The sequence below is a fragment of the Sarcophilus harrisii genome, chromosome 4, assembly GCF_902635505.1.
Source record: "Sarcophilus harrisii chromosome 4, mSarHar1.11, whole genome shotgun sequence".
In the NCBI taxonomy this organism is placed as follows: Eukaryota; Metazoa; Chordata; class Mammalia; order Dasyuromorphia; family Dasyuridae; genus Sarcophilus; species Sarcophilus harrisii.
The window spans coordinates 190751425-190771156 of NC_045429.1; the positions used below are offsets into that span (position 1 = coordinate 190751425).

At 33.5% G+C, this 19732-nt stretch overlaps 1 protein-coding gene across 3 annotated transcripts in view; it reads left to right on the top strand.

Annotated features, from left to right (window-relative positions):
- Positions 1–19732, top strand: part of CDK19 (cyclin dependent kinase 19) — a 208353-nt gene that overhangs the window by 50471 nt on the left and 138150 nt on the right. For all 3 annotated transcript variants that reach the window (XM_031964406.1, XM_031964405.1, XM_031964407.1), the window contains one exon: positions 18310–18385. In XM_031964406.1, the coding sequence (XP_031820266.1) occupies positions 18310–18385 (76 nt within the window). The remainder of the gene's footprint in view (positions 1–18309; positions 18386–19732) is intronic.

The following is a 19732-nucleotide window of genomic DNA, read 5'->3' on the forward strand; positions in this document are numbered from 1 at the left end:
GAAAGGCAAAAAGGATAATTTTTATTGTGTCCATTCAACTCTGTAATTTCAATAGTATTGGAGAAGAATACTGTGGTAGGAGTATCTGCTAGAGTCCCCTGCTATGTGGAGTTGCCAATTTTTTTTTTTCTTTAAAAACTATTTAATTGGTTCTTGAGACTTAATTGATTCAGGGAACTAAAGATTTGGCATATTGATATAGATTTCTGATAGCTTGAGTACAGAAAGCCACAAGGAGCTTCTAGCTACTTTTTAATGCTTGACTATCTGACCATTAAGGATAATTCAGAGGCAGGAGAGAATCTGATGTTCATTCAGTAGAGTTTCATTGAATATCCTCTCCCTACTATGGCTAAATAAATCTTTTTGTTAATTGTTAGATGATCTATGAATGACTGATTTCATTTCAGTTTTGAACAATCAAGATCCCTCCTGGATTTACACAAATACATTAAGCTTTTTATTAAAATATTTTTTCCTACTATAATTCATATAAGCTTTGAGGATTCATCTCAACTCACATTCTCATAGTTGGATCTTGGGTCAAAAATTTTTTTTTTCTTGAGGAATTGTGGTATCTTTCTCTATCATCTATTTAATCCTCCATTGGTATCCTTTTCTTCCTTCCTTCCAGTACAATTGATATAGTCTCCTCCCTTCCCTCTAGACATATTCTTTTACAAATTCATACAGATTCTGCTAAGAAAATGGCCTTCAGCACAAAATGTGAAGGGATTATTCACAGGTTATTCATAACTCTTATTATTTATAGAAAGTTTTTTTTTCCTCATTTGTGGGGTTCTTAAGATATTTTCCTTAGGCATGGTGTATTTCTTTGCTGGACTTTCTTTAGAGCTGTGAATCTATGTCTGGTCTGTTTTTAGTTTACAAAATAGACACTGTCCTCAGGTGATCTGGAGATGATGCTACGAAACTGCTGACAAGATGAGAAGTTCAAAAGGAGAACTCCGCCAAAGCTGAGGCCTCTTCTCTCTCACTTATAAGACAGTTCTTGCTTTTCTGAGTTTTATTGAAGGGCCACACAATTTTGAACTAGGTTGATAATTTATAGATGAACATCCTCAGTCTATCTGAACCCTTATCCCAGTATACTGCCATTATAATTTAAAAGTACTTTTAACATTTAGTCCAAAGTTTGAGGTTGATTGATTCAGCATCTTATCATTCATCCCAACAACTTTATCCTAACATTGATATCCTCTTTTTATATCAGTTAAGTTTCCCACTGTATCCTTATCTGCGGAAGAGCCATCCATCATTTTTTTTTTTAAATTTTCAATAGTATTTTATTTTCTAAATATAGATAGAGATAGTTTTCAACATTTATTTATTTGACTAATTATCTATTTTTTTGCTGATGCAGTTGGGGTTAAGTGACTTGCCCAGGGTCACACAGCTAAGCCATGTTAAGCGTTTGAGATCAGGTTTGAACTCTGGTCCTTTTGACTTCAGGGCTGGGGCTCTATCCAATGCGCAACCTAGCTGCCTCTACATTTGTTTTAATACTTTTGAGTTCCAGACTCTCTCTCTTGTACCCACTCCCAACCCTTATTAAGAAAGCATATGTGAAATTAAACAGAACAACAGTCTCCAAAGAGAGAGAGAGAGAGAGAGAGAGAGAATGCTTCAGTCTGTATTCAGACAGAATCAGTTCTCTGGGTATGGATAGGAGTTTTCATCATTAGTCCTTCAGACTAGTAGTGGAGCTTTGAGAATAGCAAAGTCATTTTTAGTTGATCATCTCAAAATATTGCTATTTTGTTGTTACTGACCACTCCCTTCCCCAATATGCCCTCTCTTTTATCACCCTCCCTCCCTTCCCATATCCCATTCCCCTTCTATTTTCCTGCAGGATAAGATAGATTTCCATGCCTCTATTGAGTTTATATATTTTTTTCCTATTTGAACCAATTCTGATAAGGGTAAGATTCACTTACTTCCCTCTCCTTACCTTTTTCTTACTTCTTTTTTAATGATAGATAATTTGTATCTTTTTACTTCTCCCTTTCTCTTTTTCCTAGTATGTTCCTCTCTCACTACTTAATTGTTATTATTTTTTTAAAAAATTATTCCTTCATATTCAACTCACATCTGTGCCCTCTGCCAATATACACTCTTAACTACCATAATAATGAGATTGAGTTACAAGTATCATCCTCCCATGTAGCGTTGTAATTAGGTAAACCTTATTAAGTCCCTTATGATGTCACTTTCCTAATTATCTCCTTATACTTCTCCAGAATTTGGAAAACAAATTTTTTTAGCTCTGGTCTTTTCATCATGAATGCTTGAAAATACTCTTGTTTTCATTCAAGACAACCTTTTCCTCAGAATGATTATACTCGGTTTTGCTGGGTAGATGATTCTTGGCTGCAAAGCTAACTCATTGCTCTCCTGAATACCATACATCAAGCACTCTAGTACTTTTAATGTAGAGTGATAAATCTTGTATTATCCTGACATAGTGATTCCACTATGCTTGAATTGTTTCTTTCTGGATGCTTGAAATATTTTCTCCTTGACCTGGGAAATTCTGGAATTTGACTATAATATTCCTGGGAGTTTTTATTGTGGGATGTCTTTGAGGTGTTGATTTGGTGATTCTTTCCATTTCTATTTTACCTTCTGGTTATGGAATATCAGGATCTTTGATAAATATCTTTGATAATTTCTTGAAAAATGATGTCCAGCCTCTTTTTTTTTTTTTTTTTTGATCATGACTTTCAAGTAGACCAATAATTTTCAGATTATCTCTTTTCCATATAATTTCCAGGTCAATGGTTTTTCCAATGAGATATTTCATATTTTTCCCCTAGTTTTTCTTTTTTTTTGGGGGGGGGGGGAGGAGGATTGCTTTACTATATAGTTTGATTTCTCATAAAATCATTGGTTTTCATTTGCTCATTTCTATTTTTTTAAGGAATTATTTTCCTTAGTGAGCTTTTGTACCTCCTTTCCTAGTTGACCAATTTTGCTTTTTAAGGCATTCTTTTCCTCATTTTATTTTGCACCTCTCAGTTCTTTCCCCAATTTTTCCTGTCACTCTTATTTTGATTTTCAAAATCCCTTTTGAGCTCTTCCATGGCCTGAGCCCAATTTTTTGGAGGCTTTGGATGTAGGAAATTTGACTTTGTTATCATTTTCTGAGTGTGTTTAGATCTTCCTTGTCATTATAATAACTTTAATGTTCAGAAACTTTTTTTGTTTTCTGCTCACTTTCCTAGCCTATTACTTAGCTTTTAACTTTTTGTTAAAGTAAGGCTCAGTTTTCTGTGTAGAGGTTGCATTGTACTAAGCTTCAGAGGTTTTGTGCAGCTGTTTTCAGAAATCTTTCAAGGAATCTGACCCACAAGGACTCTTTTCTGCCCTGGAGCTGTAGGAGTGTCCCTGCTGCACTTTAGCTGTAAGATCTAGTGTGCTCAGTGGGGCTGGGGCTCCATTAACTGGGCCTGCACTGGAATTGCACACAGATCCCCATCCTGTTGCCACAGATCTTCTCCACTGACCTTTGTAGTCCTTCCTGGTGTCTCTGGAAGCCACTTTTACTGCTGCTGATTCAGAGGCCTGGCCGGGGTTGGGGCTGTGGCTGTGCTCCAGTGCCATGCCACAGACCTTTTCAGTTGAGCTTCTAAGTTGCCCTTGGGTGGAAATGTTTTACTCTGGTTTTTTGGGGGCGCAGTGATTCTTTACCCTTGTTCAGAGCCATTATTTAAAGGAATTTGGAGCACTTTGAGGGAGAGCTTGAACAAATTCTTGTCTTTGCTCTTTCCCCTTGTCTCTGCCCTCTCAATGCTTATTTTTGTAAGATTTTGTGTTCCAAATTTTGTCTCTCCCTTCCCTTCCCCAAGACAGTAGTCAATCTGATATAGGTTAAATTCTTTTAGACATATTTCCATATTTGCCATGTTATACAAGAAAACTCATGCCAAAAGGGAAAAAAAAATTCACAAGAAAGAAAAAACAAAATGTGAAAATACTTTGGTTCCATTTATATTCACTCACCGTAGTTCTCTCTGGATGTGGATAGCATTTTCCATCCCATGTCTATTGAAATTGCCTTGAATCACCTCACTGTTGAGAAGAGCCAAGTCCATCACAATTGATCATCACATAATCTTGTTGGGACAGTTATCTCTTGATTCTGTTCACTTCACTCAGCATTACTTCATAGAAGTCTGCTTACCCTGCTCATCATTTCTTACAGAATAATAATATTCTATTACATTCATATACCATTACTCCCCAACAGATGGACATCCACTTAATTTCCAGTTCTTTTCCACTACAAAAAAAGGGCTGTTGTAAACATTTTTGGATATGTGGGTCTTTTCCCCTCTTTTATGATCTCTTTGGAATATGGACCCAGTAGTGGCTGGCTCAAAGGGTTTGTAGTTTTATAGTCCATTGGGCATGGTTCCAAGTTTCGGAAATGTTTGGATCATTTCACAACTTGACCAACAATGGCTCTTCAATTCGAACTATGCCCAAAGGATTATAAAGCTGTACATTTATTATATTTTGCTGTAACGTTTCATCATTATTTCCATACACATATCAATTCATCTATCTATCTAGATATCTTTATATTACGGGCTACAGATAGCTATCTCTATTTGTAGATATAGAAGTCTATATCTATCTGTATATAGTTGTAGTCGTGTGTGTTTTCCTACTTTACTTTACATCAGTTCATATTTTTTCCTTTGCTCATTTCCCACTTTATTTATGGTTTGTTACAGAACACCAATTACCCCTGGATTACAGTTTGTTTAGTCATTTCCTATTTGATGAACATCTATTTTCTTTCTAGATTTTTTTACTACTTAAAACAAATGCTGCTATTAATAGTTTGGTATATGAAGTGAGGAAGACCTGAGTTTAAATTTGACCTCAGAAACTTACCACTAATTGTGAACACATCCAGCCATTCTGGAGAGCAATTTGGAACTATGCTCAAAAAGCTATCAAACTGTGCAAACCTTTTGACCCAGCAGTGTTACTACTGGGCTTATATCCCAAAGACATCTTAAAGAAGGGAAAGGGACCTGTATGTGCCAAAATGTTTGTGGCAGCCCTATTAGTAGTGGCCAGAAACTGGAAACTGAGTGGATGCCCATCAATTGGAGAATGGCTGAATAAATTGTGGCATATGAATATTATGGAATATTATTGTTCGGTAAGAAATGACCATCAGGATGATTTCAGAAAGGCCTGGAGAGACTTACACGAACGGATGCTGAGTGCAACGAGCAGGGCCAAGAGATCATTATATACTTCAACAACAATATGATGATCAATTCTGATGGACATGGCCATCTTCAGCAATGAGATGAACTAAATCAGTTCCAATGGAGCAGGAATGAATTGAACCAGCCACACCCAGCGAAAAAACTCTGGGAGATGACTAAGAACTATTACATACAATTTCCAATCCCTCCATTTTTGTCCACCTGTATTTTTGATTTCTTTCACAGGCTAATTGTACAATATTTCAGAGTCCAATTCTTTTTGTACAGCAAAATAACTGTTTGGACATGTATAGTTATTTTGTATTTAATTTATACTATAATATATTTAACATGTATTGGTCAACCTGCCATATAGGGGAGGGGGTGGGGGGAAGGAGGGGAAAAATTGGAACAAAAGGTTTGGCAATTGTCAATGGTGTAAAATTACCCATGCATAAAACTTGTAAATAAAAAGTTATAATTAAAAAAAAAAGAAAGAAACTTACCACTTCCTAGCTGTAGGATCCTGGACAAATCACTTAACCCCAGTTGCCTCAGCAAAACAAAGAAACAAATATATAAATATGGAGAAAATCTGCAAAAAATCAATACATTGGGGGAAACAATCTCATAAATAGATATTTGACCCCCATCTCTGCAGATCAATTGCAGAAGGGAACATCTAGTTCTTAATTTCAATTTCATCTTCATCTTTATAGAACCAGAACTTTAGAGGTTTCATTAGCCAACGTCCTGTATGATTTAGGAATCTGCTTTTATATAATACTTATGAGAGATAGCTGTCTAACTTCTGCTTGAAGATAATTAGTGATAGAAGTTTCTTGAAGAATATTCTTTCATACTTGGAGAATTTTAGTTATTAGAAAATGCTTCTATTTGCTGATTTGGCCCTCTTCATTCTTTTTTCTTTTTAGTTCTACTATAACAACCTTCATCAGTCTTCCCAAATAAGATCATCCTGAGATGGGAGTTTTCTGATAGACTAAATCCAGTTCCTGACTTTACATTGTTATTCTATGACATGATTTCTAGACTTGTATGGAACTCTAACTCTTAAATTTGACAAAATATAGATTTCATTGCTTTGGACCCCTCCAGTGTTGATGATGCATCTTGTTTGTCATCTTTGTCCATTTTTGAGTGAAACCTCAGAATTGTTTTGATTTATATTCTCTTTAGAAATAGAAGGTGGAACATTTGTGGGAGTCAGAAGACTTGGGACTTGTGAGATAATTGTTTAATTTGATAGCCATATAACTTTGAAGAAATCATTTTCTCTTCTGAGGTTTAGTTTCTGTATCAATAGAAAGAGAGGATGGTAGTAGATAATTTTATAAAGTCATCTCCCTCTATAACTGTGTAAAATCATTCTAATTCTAAATTCTATGATTCCCTTCAGGGCTATATTTAGAGAGCACTTCAAGAGCCTACTAGTGTACATTGGTACATTTGGCTCAAAGGCTATGTACATTTTAGTGATTTATCCATGACTATAGTATATATATTTATATTTATATATATATTTATACATGACTATAGTATATTTTCAGAACAACTGGACCACTTCCCAACCTTACAGTAGTACATTATAGGCTCATAGATTTAGAGCTGAAAGTGACATCAGAGACTGTCTAGTATATATGTGTGAGTATGTGTGTGTAAATATACAAGTGCAACTCACCCTAATTGGAATATAATTGGGAAATATTTCAGAAAATAAATAAAAATACAACATGTAAAATGTTAATATATAGTTTTATAAGTTAGAATTGAGAGATATAATGAACTGTTTGTCTCCATAAATTCAGATTAGCAGAAGAACCGATAAAATGGAATGAAACTTGTTCTGTCATATTCTGTTCAAGGTTAGGAGTTAGTTAAATTGAATAAAAGTTAAGCTTTGCTTGAAGTGCTCATGTACAATTAGCTCACAATATCAACTTCTCCTTCCCAGCGTACCTCATTTTAACGATCATGCAGTGTATGTTGTAGGGAAACATTTTTAGGAGTAAATATATAATAAGCAGTATAGGAAATTAGGTACCCCTGGATTACCTGGCACATGGGGAAACAGGAGGGATTTTGTGCTTGGGAATAAAAATATAATGTTTGATTCTCTTTTATCCTAGTGTGTGTCTATTCTGGAATAGAACATACCTGCTTCTGCAGTTGTGTGTAATAAAATAGATTTTTAACTTTACCTCTTTTTGAGTCCAAGAAATTTATTTCTCACAGTATGTCTCCATAGGGATGGTTTATGTATGGTTTAGTGACCTCTCATTTTTATTTGAGTCCCATGACATGCATGTCCTTTCCATTCCCTCTATCAGTTGTCATTTATCTTTTTTCTTGTCTGTGCCAGTCTGGTGGATGTCAGGTGGAACTTTGTTTCAATTTGAATTTATCTTATTATTTGAAGACTTTTTTTTTTTTTTTTATGATTGAATGGTTATATTTCTTCCTTTGGGAACTCCTGTTCATATCTTTTGACTATCAGTTGAGGAATGGTTCTTGTTCTTATATATTTCATTTAGTTCCTAATTTTTTTTGGATATCAGACCTTTTATTTGTTGCAAAGGTTTTCTCTTACTTATTGCTTCCTTTCCACTGTTAACTTCAGTAATTTCACTTATATGCAGAAACTCTTCAGTTATCCATCATCAAAAGCACCCATTTTTGCTCTTGTGAGCCTTTCTATAATTATGTCATGTGTCCATTTGGAATTTATTGTGGGTATAAGCCATGAGATATTGATTTAAATCATATCTCAGTCAGATTTCTTAATTTCACTTATATGCAGAAACTCTTCAGTTATCCATCATCAAAAGCACCCATTTTCGCTCTTGTGAGCCTTTCTATAATTATGTCATGTGTCCATTTGGAATTTATTGTGGGTATAAGCCATGAGATATTGATTTAAATCATATCTCAGTCAGATTTCTTTCTAGGTTTTCCAGAAGCTTTTTGGCACAATGACCCAGTGGCTTAATATAAATACTATGCTACTATTACTTTGTTTCTCTATCTTGTATATGTAATCTGTCTCAAAGTGACTTTTCTATTTTTTAACTGGTAACAAATAGTTCTGATCTATATTGCATTTTAGTTTAGTTTAGAACTTTGCTGTTCCTCCTGCCCTCACTCCCCATTATTTCCTTTGAGGTTCTTGACATTTTGTTCCAAATGAATTTTATTATTTCTTTCTATTTCTTTAAATTAACCCTTTGGTAATTTGATTATTGTGGCACTGAATAAATAAATTAATTTAGCTAGATTTTTTTTTGCCTTCTCCTAATTAGGCCTGCATTTATTTCTGTATTTTATGATTATATTACTAAAATTCTGGTGTATCTTGATAGTTGGCATCCCAAATAATTTATACTCTGTGGTTATTTTGAATGTAATTTCTATCTCTTTTTGGTCTTTCTTGGTGATGTACTACAAAGCTGATGACTTATATAAATTTATTTTATGTATTACTATACTGAGGTTACTATATTCTATCCTACTATGTTGAGGTTATTATTTTATTTTATAATTTACATATTTAATATATATGTAAACATAAATAATATGTTTATATCTATATATATTTATTTTAGTTAATTTTAGTTGAATCTCTGAAAAAGCAACAATTTTCTTTTGTTTATGCTTATTCCCTCAGTTTCTTTTCTTTTTCTTTTTGGTCTTATTCTGTAGCTAGTATTTATAGCACTATATCAAAAAATAGTGATAAGGGCTATTCTTGATTTAATCCAGTCTTATAATTTTTTAAAAAAACATCTTTTAACATTGAAATTGTCCTCCCAAATTGTTCTTTTTATCATCTGAACTTTTTAAAAAATGTGCTTAAGTATTTTATAAATGCTCCCCCCACTTTAAGTTCTTACTGGATCCACAGCCCAGCTTTGAATTTAAAAAGACATAGATAGCAGGTTGCTCTTATTCCTGTTTTCTGAGCTGATATTTTGTTTTCTCCTTGATCATTACTTGATTTGGCAATTTCCTTAGATCTTGGAATAGTCAAAGGAAGAAGCTGTATTATAATCACCTTCTTCTACTTTACCCTCTAGGCTTCTAATTTACCATCTAGGCTGGTTCAGTATTGGTTTTCCTTGTTCTTTCCTATTGTTGAAGATCTCTCCTATGCTAAGTAGAGTGGATCATGATGAAAAGAAAGGCTTCTAACACTTGACGACTTGGAGAACATTTAAATAGGATATTGCTTTTAAAGTTGGTAAGTTAGTTGTAGGACTCCCAGTAACGAACCATTTTGAGACCTATTCTATCGGTAAGGTAGGATTCAAATAGCAGAACTAAATTGGTGGGGGAAAAAATCTTCCATAATGATGTATAGAAACTTTAAAGGTATTCTGTGTGTATTAAAACTATTTAGAGGAATTTAAAAAATTGATTTAGTTTATCATCTTGAAATTCTTTTCATCAGTTCTTTCCTCTTTAGTTCTCTTTATTTCTGATTCACTACATTTTGATTTGGATGTTCGTAGTTTATTTTTTCTCAATTGGAGTATTTGGTTTTGGTTGTAATGAATAAGTGAAAGAACAATCATTTATTAAGCATTTACCAAGTGTAAAGCATTATCCTAATTGCTAGAAATATTAAAATTTGAACTCTATTTTTAAATTTGAAGAGGAAACATTTATAGAAAAGTTCTGTTCCTTGAGGTAGAACACCAAAGTAGATGATAATGCATCTTCTTTAATGTCATTTCCATTAATAAAATGGTACTTCTGATTTAATAATATAAAGGACTTTGGTGGTGAGAATTTTTTTTTTGCTATCTTCATTAGCTGTTTTTGGAAAGGGGACAAGTGTGTAGTACCTGCAGAAATTATCAGATTGCATTTTCATAAGGGTTGCTTTCCTGGACTGTGGCTTCAGGGATCAGGATCTGCAAAGAAAAGAAGTTAAAATATTCTCATTTTTGAATCTCTTAGCTGATCTAATTTTTTTTTATCATCCTAAACTACTTTTTCTCATTCCACATATTGCATCTTTTGCCACGTACTACATGTTTGTACCATCTCCTCATACATTTCTTATCTTCTGATTCTTAAGTACTTTCCCTGGTGCTGTCCCCTTCTCTCCCCCCTCCCCTCCCCCATGCCTACAACTCTTTTCCACCTCATTTCTGCCTGTTAGCTTCCCCAGCTTCCTTCAAGTCTCAATAAAAGTCCTACCTTCCTCTAAAGTCTTTCCTAGCCCCCTATAATCTGAATGATTTCCCTCTCATATTATCTCCAATTTATCCTTTATGTGTCTTATATTTGTACATAACAGTTTGCATGTTTTCTTTCCCCATTATTTTTAGGCTGTGCTCCTTGAGAGTAGAAACTATTTTTACTTTTCTTTGTATTCTCAGTGTTTATCACAGTGCCTGGCACAGAGACAACTCATAATAAATAACAATATAAAATAAATAAATAATAAACATATCAATTTGATGTGATTCATTTCTGCTTCTATTTTGTGGATTTGTTTGGCATGGGGGGAAGGATGCCAGAGAACGGCCTCAGTTTAGTCTGAGGTTCACTACTGCCATTTTGACCCTACTTAAATGGGACTTAAACCTCATAGGTTAAGAGCTAATGCCACCTCTTTATTCTCTGAATCCTCAGGAGACGAAAATGGTTTAGCAAAGGTGATATGGATTTAATCTGGGACATTAATGTACAATGTTTGCTCTTTTTGTTCATTGCCGAGTTAAGTCTAGGTCCTCCATTTTGAGGAGGATTCTAGGATGACCATATTTCTTTTGTCTCCTGTCTGTGTATCTGACTCTTTAGACTTTATCTACAGTTTCCCTCCCCCCTCCCCCAAATACCTTTATCTCTTCAAATGAAACTGTTCTCATCAGTTACCAACTGGTTTCTTAATTGACAAATGCAATGGCATTTCTCAGTCTTCATTCTTCTTGATTTCCCTACAATCTTTGACACTGTTGATGACTTTTTTCCACTGGAATATTTTCTCAAAGTTTTTTTTAGATATCAATCTTTCTTGGTTTTTCTCCTACTTATCAGACCACTATTTTTTTTTTTTTCCATTTCCTAGATATTCTAGGTCATGCTTTCTAACTGTAGATATCTTACAAGGTCTGGGGCCTTCTCTTTCCTTCTGTACTACTTCACTTGGTGATCTTCTCAGGTCTCATGGATTTAATTATAATCTTTATGCTAATGATTTTAAAATCTGCCTATTTTGTCCCAGGCTCTCTGCTGATATATAGTCTCAAGTTTCTAGTTGCATTTTAGACTTGTCAAACTGGATGTCTGGTAAATATCTTAAATTCAGTATGTCCAGAACTTTTTTTTCTCCTTAACTCCCCCATCTTTCCATTTACCCAGGTATATAATTTAGGTAACATTTTCAACTTCTTACTATCTCTATCTCTTATATCTGATCTTTTGTCAAGGCCTATCCATTTCACCTTTGTAGCATATCTCAAATATGTCTGATACTGTCATCTACTGATGGATAGCTGGTTGGTGTGTCAGCCTGCTTTTAGTCTCTCTTTGCTCTTAATATATCCTCATTCACCTACCAAGTGATTTTCCTAAAGTACAAGTTTTGCCATGTTATTCCTATATTCATTGAGCTCTAGTTACTCTCTATTATCACCTCCAGGATCAGATACAAAATCTGCTGTTGGTTTTTCAAAGTTCTTCATAATGTAAGTGGTTCTCTCTCCTCCCCCCTTCCTTTTTCTTGTCTTCATACACCTTATTCCCCAATACATACTCTGAGCCAATGACAATGACATCCTTTGCTATTCCATGAAAAAGACACTTCATCTTTTGGCTCTAGGCATTTTTTCAGGCGTTTTCCTCTTTCATGATGTTCTCTCCTCATCTTCACTTCCTGGCTTCTTTCAAGGCCCAGTAAAATCCTATCTTCTATAGGAAATCTTACTCAACCTTTCTTAATTCTTCTCTCTGTTAATTATTATTTATCCTTGTCTATAGCTGTTATGTACAAGAACCTTGTACTTAAAACAAGGATTCTTACAAGGTGCTAATAACTCAGTGGAATTGATGAAGACAATAGATATCTAGTTTAAAATGGTGATTAATAGTTCTCTAGATCAGTACATGTACTCAGTACTCAGTACTTAATATAGTTCCACAAGATTGACACCTATTCTATCAGATTTGCACCTATGATAATGTAATTAGAATAGAGCATATAAAGTGGAATAGACTGGGCTAGAGGCTGAGCCAGAGAAGACAAGAGGACTGGACCCAGGAGCTCAAGTTCTCGGAGCCAAGGAGAGACAGATTCATTCCACCTTCACATGAGCTTTATGGTGGTTGGCCTGTCCTCCTGCTCCCCCGCATTGAAACTTAGACTCTGTAAGGCCTCCAAGAAAGCTGCCCCGGACTCTAAGCAAGGAGACGATAAAGAATTTGGACTTTAACACCTTGCTGTTCTTGTGGTGATTACTGAAATGAAGGTTGCTCCTAAGACCTCCAATAAACCAACCAAGAACATTACATATAGCTTCTTTGTACATAATTGTTTATTGTCTTTCCCCCAGAGGAAGGTAAGTGATCTTGAGATCAATGACTTTTTTGCTGCTTAGCACAGTATCTAGAACACTAATAAATACTTATTTACAGAGTAACTTTCCCCTCTCCCACTCCCTTTAGCTTCCTTTTTTTGTATTTGTATTTGTATCTGCTATTAGGAAAAACTCCTTGATAGCTGGGAATGTCTTTCTACTCAGAGTGCTTAGCATAATACCTGGCATTTTGTAAGCCCTTAATAAATCTTAGCTGACTGAGTGTTCTTCAGATATGATACAGTATTTCTTTTGTCTTTTCACCAGATATTCATTCATTCATTCGTGCAATTCTTTTCTTCCTTACCTGTGCTTCCTGGCTTCCTTGGCTTTTTTTGAGACATTCCAAATCCTACCTTCTATTGAAGGTCCTTTTGGCCCCTGTTCATTTGCTCCCACTCCCAAAGATTATTTTTCATTTATACGTATTACTATTAAACGTAATTCTAGTTATAACAGGGGTGGGAAGCCTTTTTTCTGCCAAGGGCCATTTGGATATTTACAGCATCATTCAGGGACAATTATCAACTTTTAGAACACAAGCAAGTAGGAGATTGTTGCCTACAGTTGCCTTGAGAGGGCCAGACCAAAGGATTTCACAGGCTTTATATAGGGAACTAGATTTTTCCCACTCTTGATCTACAGAAATGTGAGCTCTTTGAAATATCATTTTTGCTTTCTTTATTTCTTTGTACTCTGCATAGTGCCTGGAACATAGTAAACACTAAAATTACTGGTATTGGCTGTCTCTGAAAATGCATGCCTAGTTCTGTATTCCTAGACCATTTCATTGTAAAGATTTATCATCAGTCATCTGGAGTCATGATTAGTCACCATGGTGATCAGAACATAGAATGCTTATTTATTTATTATAGTTTTTTACATACAAAACATATGCATGGGTAATTTTTCAACACTGACCCTTGCAAAACCTTCTTTTCCAATTTTTCCCCTTCTTCCCTCTACCCCCTCTCCTAGATGGGCAGGTAGTCCAAAACATGTTAAATAAGAACAAAGCACTCTTTAAAGAGTTTCTCATCAATTGGGGAATGGTTAAACAATGATTGTTATGGATTATTATAGCGCCATTAAGAAATGAAAAGCAGGATGATTTCAGAAAAACTTAGAAAGTCTTACATGAACTGATGCATAGTGAAATGAACAGAAGGAGGAGAATGTTGTATATAGTAACAGTAATATTGTTCAGTGAAGAACTATGAATGATTTGGCTATTCTTAGCAATACAGTGTTCTAAGACAATGATGATTTCTTCTTCTTCTAAGACAATGATTTCTTCTTCCAGAAAAAGAATCGATATAGTTTGAATCCACATTGTAGCATGTAATTTTTTACTTTTTTTCTTTTTTATTTTGAATCGTCTTTTGCAAAATGACTAATATAGAAAAGTTTTACATAATTGTACATGTATAACTTTTATCTGATTGCTTATCCTCTCAGGAAGGGACAATTAAAGAAAGTGTTTTTTTTTTTTTGTTGTTGTTGTTGTTTTGTTTTTTTTTTACAATATTATATTCATTGCATAAGTTCTCCTGGTTCTGTTTATTTCAAAGTTGTATCTATTGCATATATTGGTTCTTTTCCTCAGTTTTTGTTTTTTTTTTGAATATATGCCTGGTAGGGGTGTCATTGTATTCAAGGGCAGGAATAGTTAATTCAGTGACATTTTGGGAAAAGTTCCATATTGTTTTACAAAATTGTTGGTCATTTTTTAGCTCCATCCCAATAGTGCTTTGGTGCATCTGTCCACTCATATATTACATTTTATTTTGGAGAGAGAAAGAAAAATAGAATCTATGAATTTAAAGTAGTGATAATAGGATTGTTGATCTAGAATTGGAAGGGGCCTCAGAAGCCATGTAATTGTTGAAGAAAAATATTAATACTGCACTTTGTATTTTAGACAGAAGCAATTTTTATTAATGTATCATAATTCTTTTTTTTTTTTAATTTAATAGCCTTTTATTTACAGGTTATATGAATGGGTAACTTTACAGTGTTAACAATTGCCGAACCTCTTGTTCCAATTTTTCACCTCTTACCCCCCACCCTCTCCCCTAGATGGCAGGATGACCAGTAGATGTTAAATACATTAAAATATAAATTAGAATATATCATAATTCTAAATCCCTAATATTTCTTTTGGAGACAGATACACACATTCAGGCTTTCAGAGCTTCTGTTCTCCTTCTAATGTCAGTATTTTAAAGGTTCTAAATGTTTAGAAAGATTATTCTCATAAAAAATATTAATGAGAAAATCAACAGGAACGATAAGATAAAGCTTGCAAATGAAGGGTCTAGAGAACTGAACAGAATATTTTATGTTATAGAGGTAGTAAGAGAACCATTAAGTCTATTGACTGAAAGAGTCCACAATTGGGGAAAATCTCTATCAGCCAAGTTTGGGATGTCATAGAATGGGGCCAGACTTTAGGCACAGAATCCAAGTAAGAGACTTATAATAGTATTTCATGTAAAAGTCAAGAAAACTTGAACTAAGAAAGTGACTGTATCGAGAAGAAGGTTTTTGTTTTTTATTTTAGTAAGATAATTTGTAGCAGTAGAGGCAGTTGATTGTTCGGGATGACAGAACATAGAGTCAAGGATATTGCTGAAGTTATAAATCTGAGAAATTGGAAAAAAATAGTGATGCTTAGATAGAAATGGGGCAGGTGGAAGAAATGGTAGATTTTTTGTGTATATGTGTGTATGTGTTGAACTTCTGATTTGTTTAATTTGAGATATTTTGAGGATATTCACTTTTGCATCGCCGATATGCAGTTGGTGATAGGGTGCTGAAGCATAGAGCAGAAATGGGCTAGTTACTGTAATCTACATGGAGATATTTAGTTGAATTCAAATTAACTAAACTCATCATAGCTGATGGAGTCATCAAGAGTGAGTATAGAGAGGGAAATGACTAGGGTCAAAGGACAGACTTCTGGAGGAGAGAGATTGTCAAGTATCATATATATATCAAGAAATTGAAAAGGGTGAGAGGAATTGGGAGTGTGGGGTAGCTGAGAAAAGACTATCCCATTTATCAGTTAAGAGACAAGTGGTGAAGTAGGAAACCAGACTACAAAGTCTTGAATCAATAGGAAAGAAAGAAGTGGAGGCAGAGTGTAACCAGTTTTTTTCCCTCTCTAGTAGTTTAGCTGAGAGAAGGATGGGAGATACAAAATGAGAGATTGAGGGGATAATAGGTTCTAGCAGAGTTTGTCCTAATTCTCCCATAGTTACAACAAGTATTTAGAAATGTTAATAAATGTTAATCAAATTACAGTAAAATAGAAGGATGAATGAAGGTTGGTCTTATCCAGGGGCATACTGGAACCATGTGGTACCAGCTTTGATCATCAAAACATAACAATCACTTTTACTCTTTATATTTGTTTAGACTTCTTCTGTAACCCTCTGATTATGGAGTTTATAAGGGACACATTATTTCCCCAAGCAGTTTATTTTTTAGTTGCCGTTTATATTTTTTTTTGTGTTTTTTGTATGTTTCTCTCTTTTGGGGGGGGGCAGGTTAGGAATTTTTAGATGTTGTATTATTTTTTCACTTAGAAGTAAAGATGATTTTCAGCGCTCATTTTTGTAAGATTTTGAGTTCCAATTTTTTCTCCCTCCCTTACTTCCCCTGTCCCTACAACAGCATGCAAACTAATATAGGTTATAGCAGGACAGGGATGTATCTTTTCTAATGCTTAGCTTTGTGCTGTGCATATAATAGATGCTTAATAAACATTGGTTGAGTTGTTGACTTCTTTTTTTCATACTGTATTCCCTAAGTTCCTTTGACTGTCTAGATTTAGAATTCAAAAGGCATAAATATGTGATAATTTTATTCTTTCACTTGTAAAAAAAAGAATCTTATGGTTCCCATAGCAACTATTATTCATCCAGATTGTATCTTCCTTACAGAATTAAAAATAAAACTACAATTTTTGAGCTCATGTAGTATTTCATGTGAGGGAAAGTGTGAAATCTTATTAAAGTTATTGTGGTTTTATGTGAAAATTTTGTCTGGATTCTGAGATAACATTTTTTATTAGTATTTATTAAACTAAATTGTAGTACCAAGTACTTGATCCTTAAAAACATTCATTGTTGTAATGGAATTTTAAAAAATCAGAGCATGCAAATTATGCTAACTTACATTAACCTATACAATATTGTAGGATAAAGAATAATTTGGAGTTTGGTTATTTGGATATTTGGTTACTTGGTCCTTATTTTTCATCTCTGCTTCTAACATCTGAACAGAAGTTGAATGATTATATGTGGGAAAGAATGACATTAAATGTTTTTTTTTTTTCTTGTAGCATGTTATTTTTAGAAATAGAATATTTTGAGTTTTTTTGTTTCAAGTGGTAGAATTTGTTAACTAGTAATTTTTTTTAAGGAAGGGGTAAACTGATAACTGAATATAAAACAAAGTTCTGGTAATAATAGTAATATCTATTGGGTATTTTCGGCCTTGTGTCTTGTGCCATAGAAAATAACTTGGGACATATTAGCTAGCAAATATTCCCCTCTATAGGTTCTTGATTCTTTTTTTTTAAATCTCTCATTTTTAAGTTTTATTTTATTTATTTTCTGTTTTTAATGGTATTTCACGTTTCCAAAAAACATGCAAAGATTATCAACATTCAGTTTCACAAAACTTTGTGTTACAAATTTTTCTCCCTCTTCTCCCCTCTTCCCCCCATCCCATATAATTGCAAGCAATCTGATATAGGTTAAATATTAGTGCAATTCTTCTAAACATATTTCCATATTTGTCATGCTGGGCAAAAAAAAAAAAAAAAAAAAAAAAAAACAGATCTAAAGGAAAAAAAACAAGCAAAAAATTTAAAATACTATGCTTTGATCCACATTCAACCTTCATAGTTCTCTTTCTGAATGTGGATGGTACTTTCTATAAAAGTCGTTGAAAAGTATAGCTCTTGATTCTTGATTTCCAATACTGCCACCTTGCATATATATATATATAATATGTGTGTGTATGTATGTATATATATATATATATATATATATATATATATATATATATATATATACTTGTTGATTGTTCCATATTCTAATGGAATTCTGTATTCGTAGACCCTTATGATGACTGATAAAAACTCATAACCTCAGTATAGTAACATTTTTATATCAATGGTTTTGTTACAAGTCAGTGTTTATTTCTTCTTGAAAGTTTACCTTTCTAGAATTCGAGAATTCTATCCTATCTAGAATTTCTAGAAAAATTCCAAAAATATTTATGAAGCATTGCACAGGATTTTGTAAACATTTTAACATTGAGGATTCTTTTTTCATTTCATTTTGTAATTGATTTTAGGGAAATTATTATATCTGCATTTAAAATTTTTAAATCTAAAGATAAATTATAGAAAAATAAAATAATGATTTTTTGTTTATGTGCAGAAAAGATGAAAAGGAATATGCATTGAAGCAAATTGAAGGCACAGGAATATCCATGTCGGCTTGTAGAGAGATTGCAGTAAGTGGATACAAACATAGTTCTTTATTTTATCATATTAGTTATTTTAGATGGTGTTAATATGAGAAACTTTCTATGAATACATGTTAATTTCAAAAGTATTCAGTGATTCTAAAGTGAAATGTTTGTGAAAGAGGCCGCATTCCTTTTTGAGTAGTGAATCTGGTGGTATTATTCGGGTGAAAATATTCATAAGATCACAGTGCATTTTATTAATAAGAAGTCTCTTACCCCAAGTGATGATTGAATGACTATTTGTTTTGTATGAATTTCATTTTTCTGTGTAATAGGAGGAGTTATGAAGGGAAGTAGGAAGCTTACAGTGTATTGAGCTGAATACAAATCTTAAAAAGTACAAGTAAAAAGGAGGAAAGTGATAGCATTTGTAGCCTTTTGACTATACAATATAGGAGAAAATTTGAAGAACATTTATTTGTTAAAATTGGTTTCCTTTATGGTGACTCATTTTTATTGTGAGCATTTTAACATTGTTATTAAACATTAAACAATTAAACATTGTTATTAAAATGTTTAAATGCATTACAAAGGTAATTTTTAAATTTACTATGCATTCTTTAATGACTATAGCAAAGTTTTTATAAGTTTATGCTGATAAATTCTAAAACAAAAGTGTTGTAGAAAGAGTTGTTTTTGGTAACCTTTGGGACTGGTGATTTCATGAAAGCAAAACTTTATCACAAATTGCTTACTAGAAAAGAAGAGAACATAATGGTTGAAAAGGAAAGAGAAATGATGCGTCATCAGAATTAAGATGAAAGTTTTCCCAAACTCCCTGCTTTTCTTTCAAATTAGGGTACTAATATAAAGCTAAGTTTTTTAAAATTACCCTTCTGCATTGAATCACAGTCCCAGATTCTCCTGTAAACTTCAGGTTATAGATACACCTTAGCTTAAACTTGGTCATAGTAATTTTGCCTCTTGATTCTCAAGATCGGGACACATATGTGGCAAAAGACACATTTATAACTCTGATAAAATTCTAGAGTTAAATTGTAACTAGAAATTCACTCCTGACTGCTCACTGTATGAATTAATTGTAAAGAGATGTTCTTCTAAAACTGAGCAAATTAGTTTTCAAAGTGAGATGAAACATTTATCTTTTTTCATTTTATTATTGTATAACTGTTTAAGCAGCAGCAGAGGCATATTCACCAACTCTTCATAATGGATTGAAGAGTCAAGATGAGAGAATAGTCAAAGACTGAGCTTTTTATAGGAGCACATAAAGGAAGAGGAAAAAAAAATTACAGGATTTCTTCCTAATGCTTTGTAGACATGAGCTGAGAGAGCTTCTGTTTGGTTTAGTGTTTTGGCAGGAATCTCTGA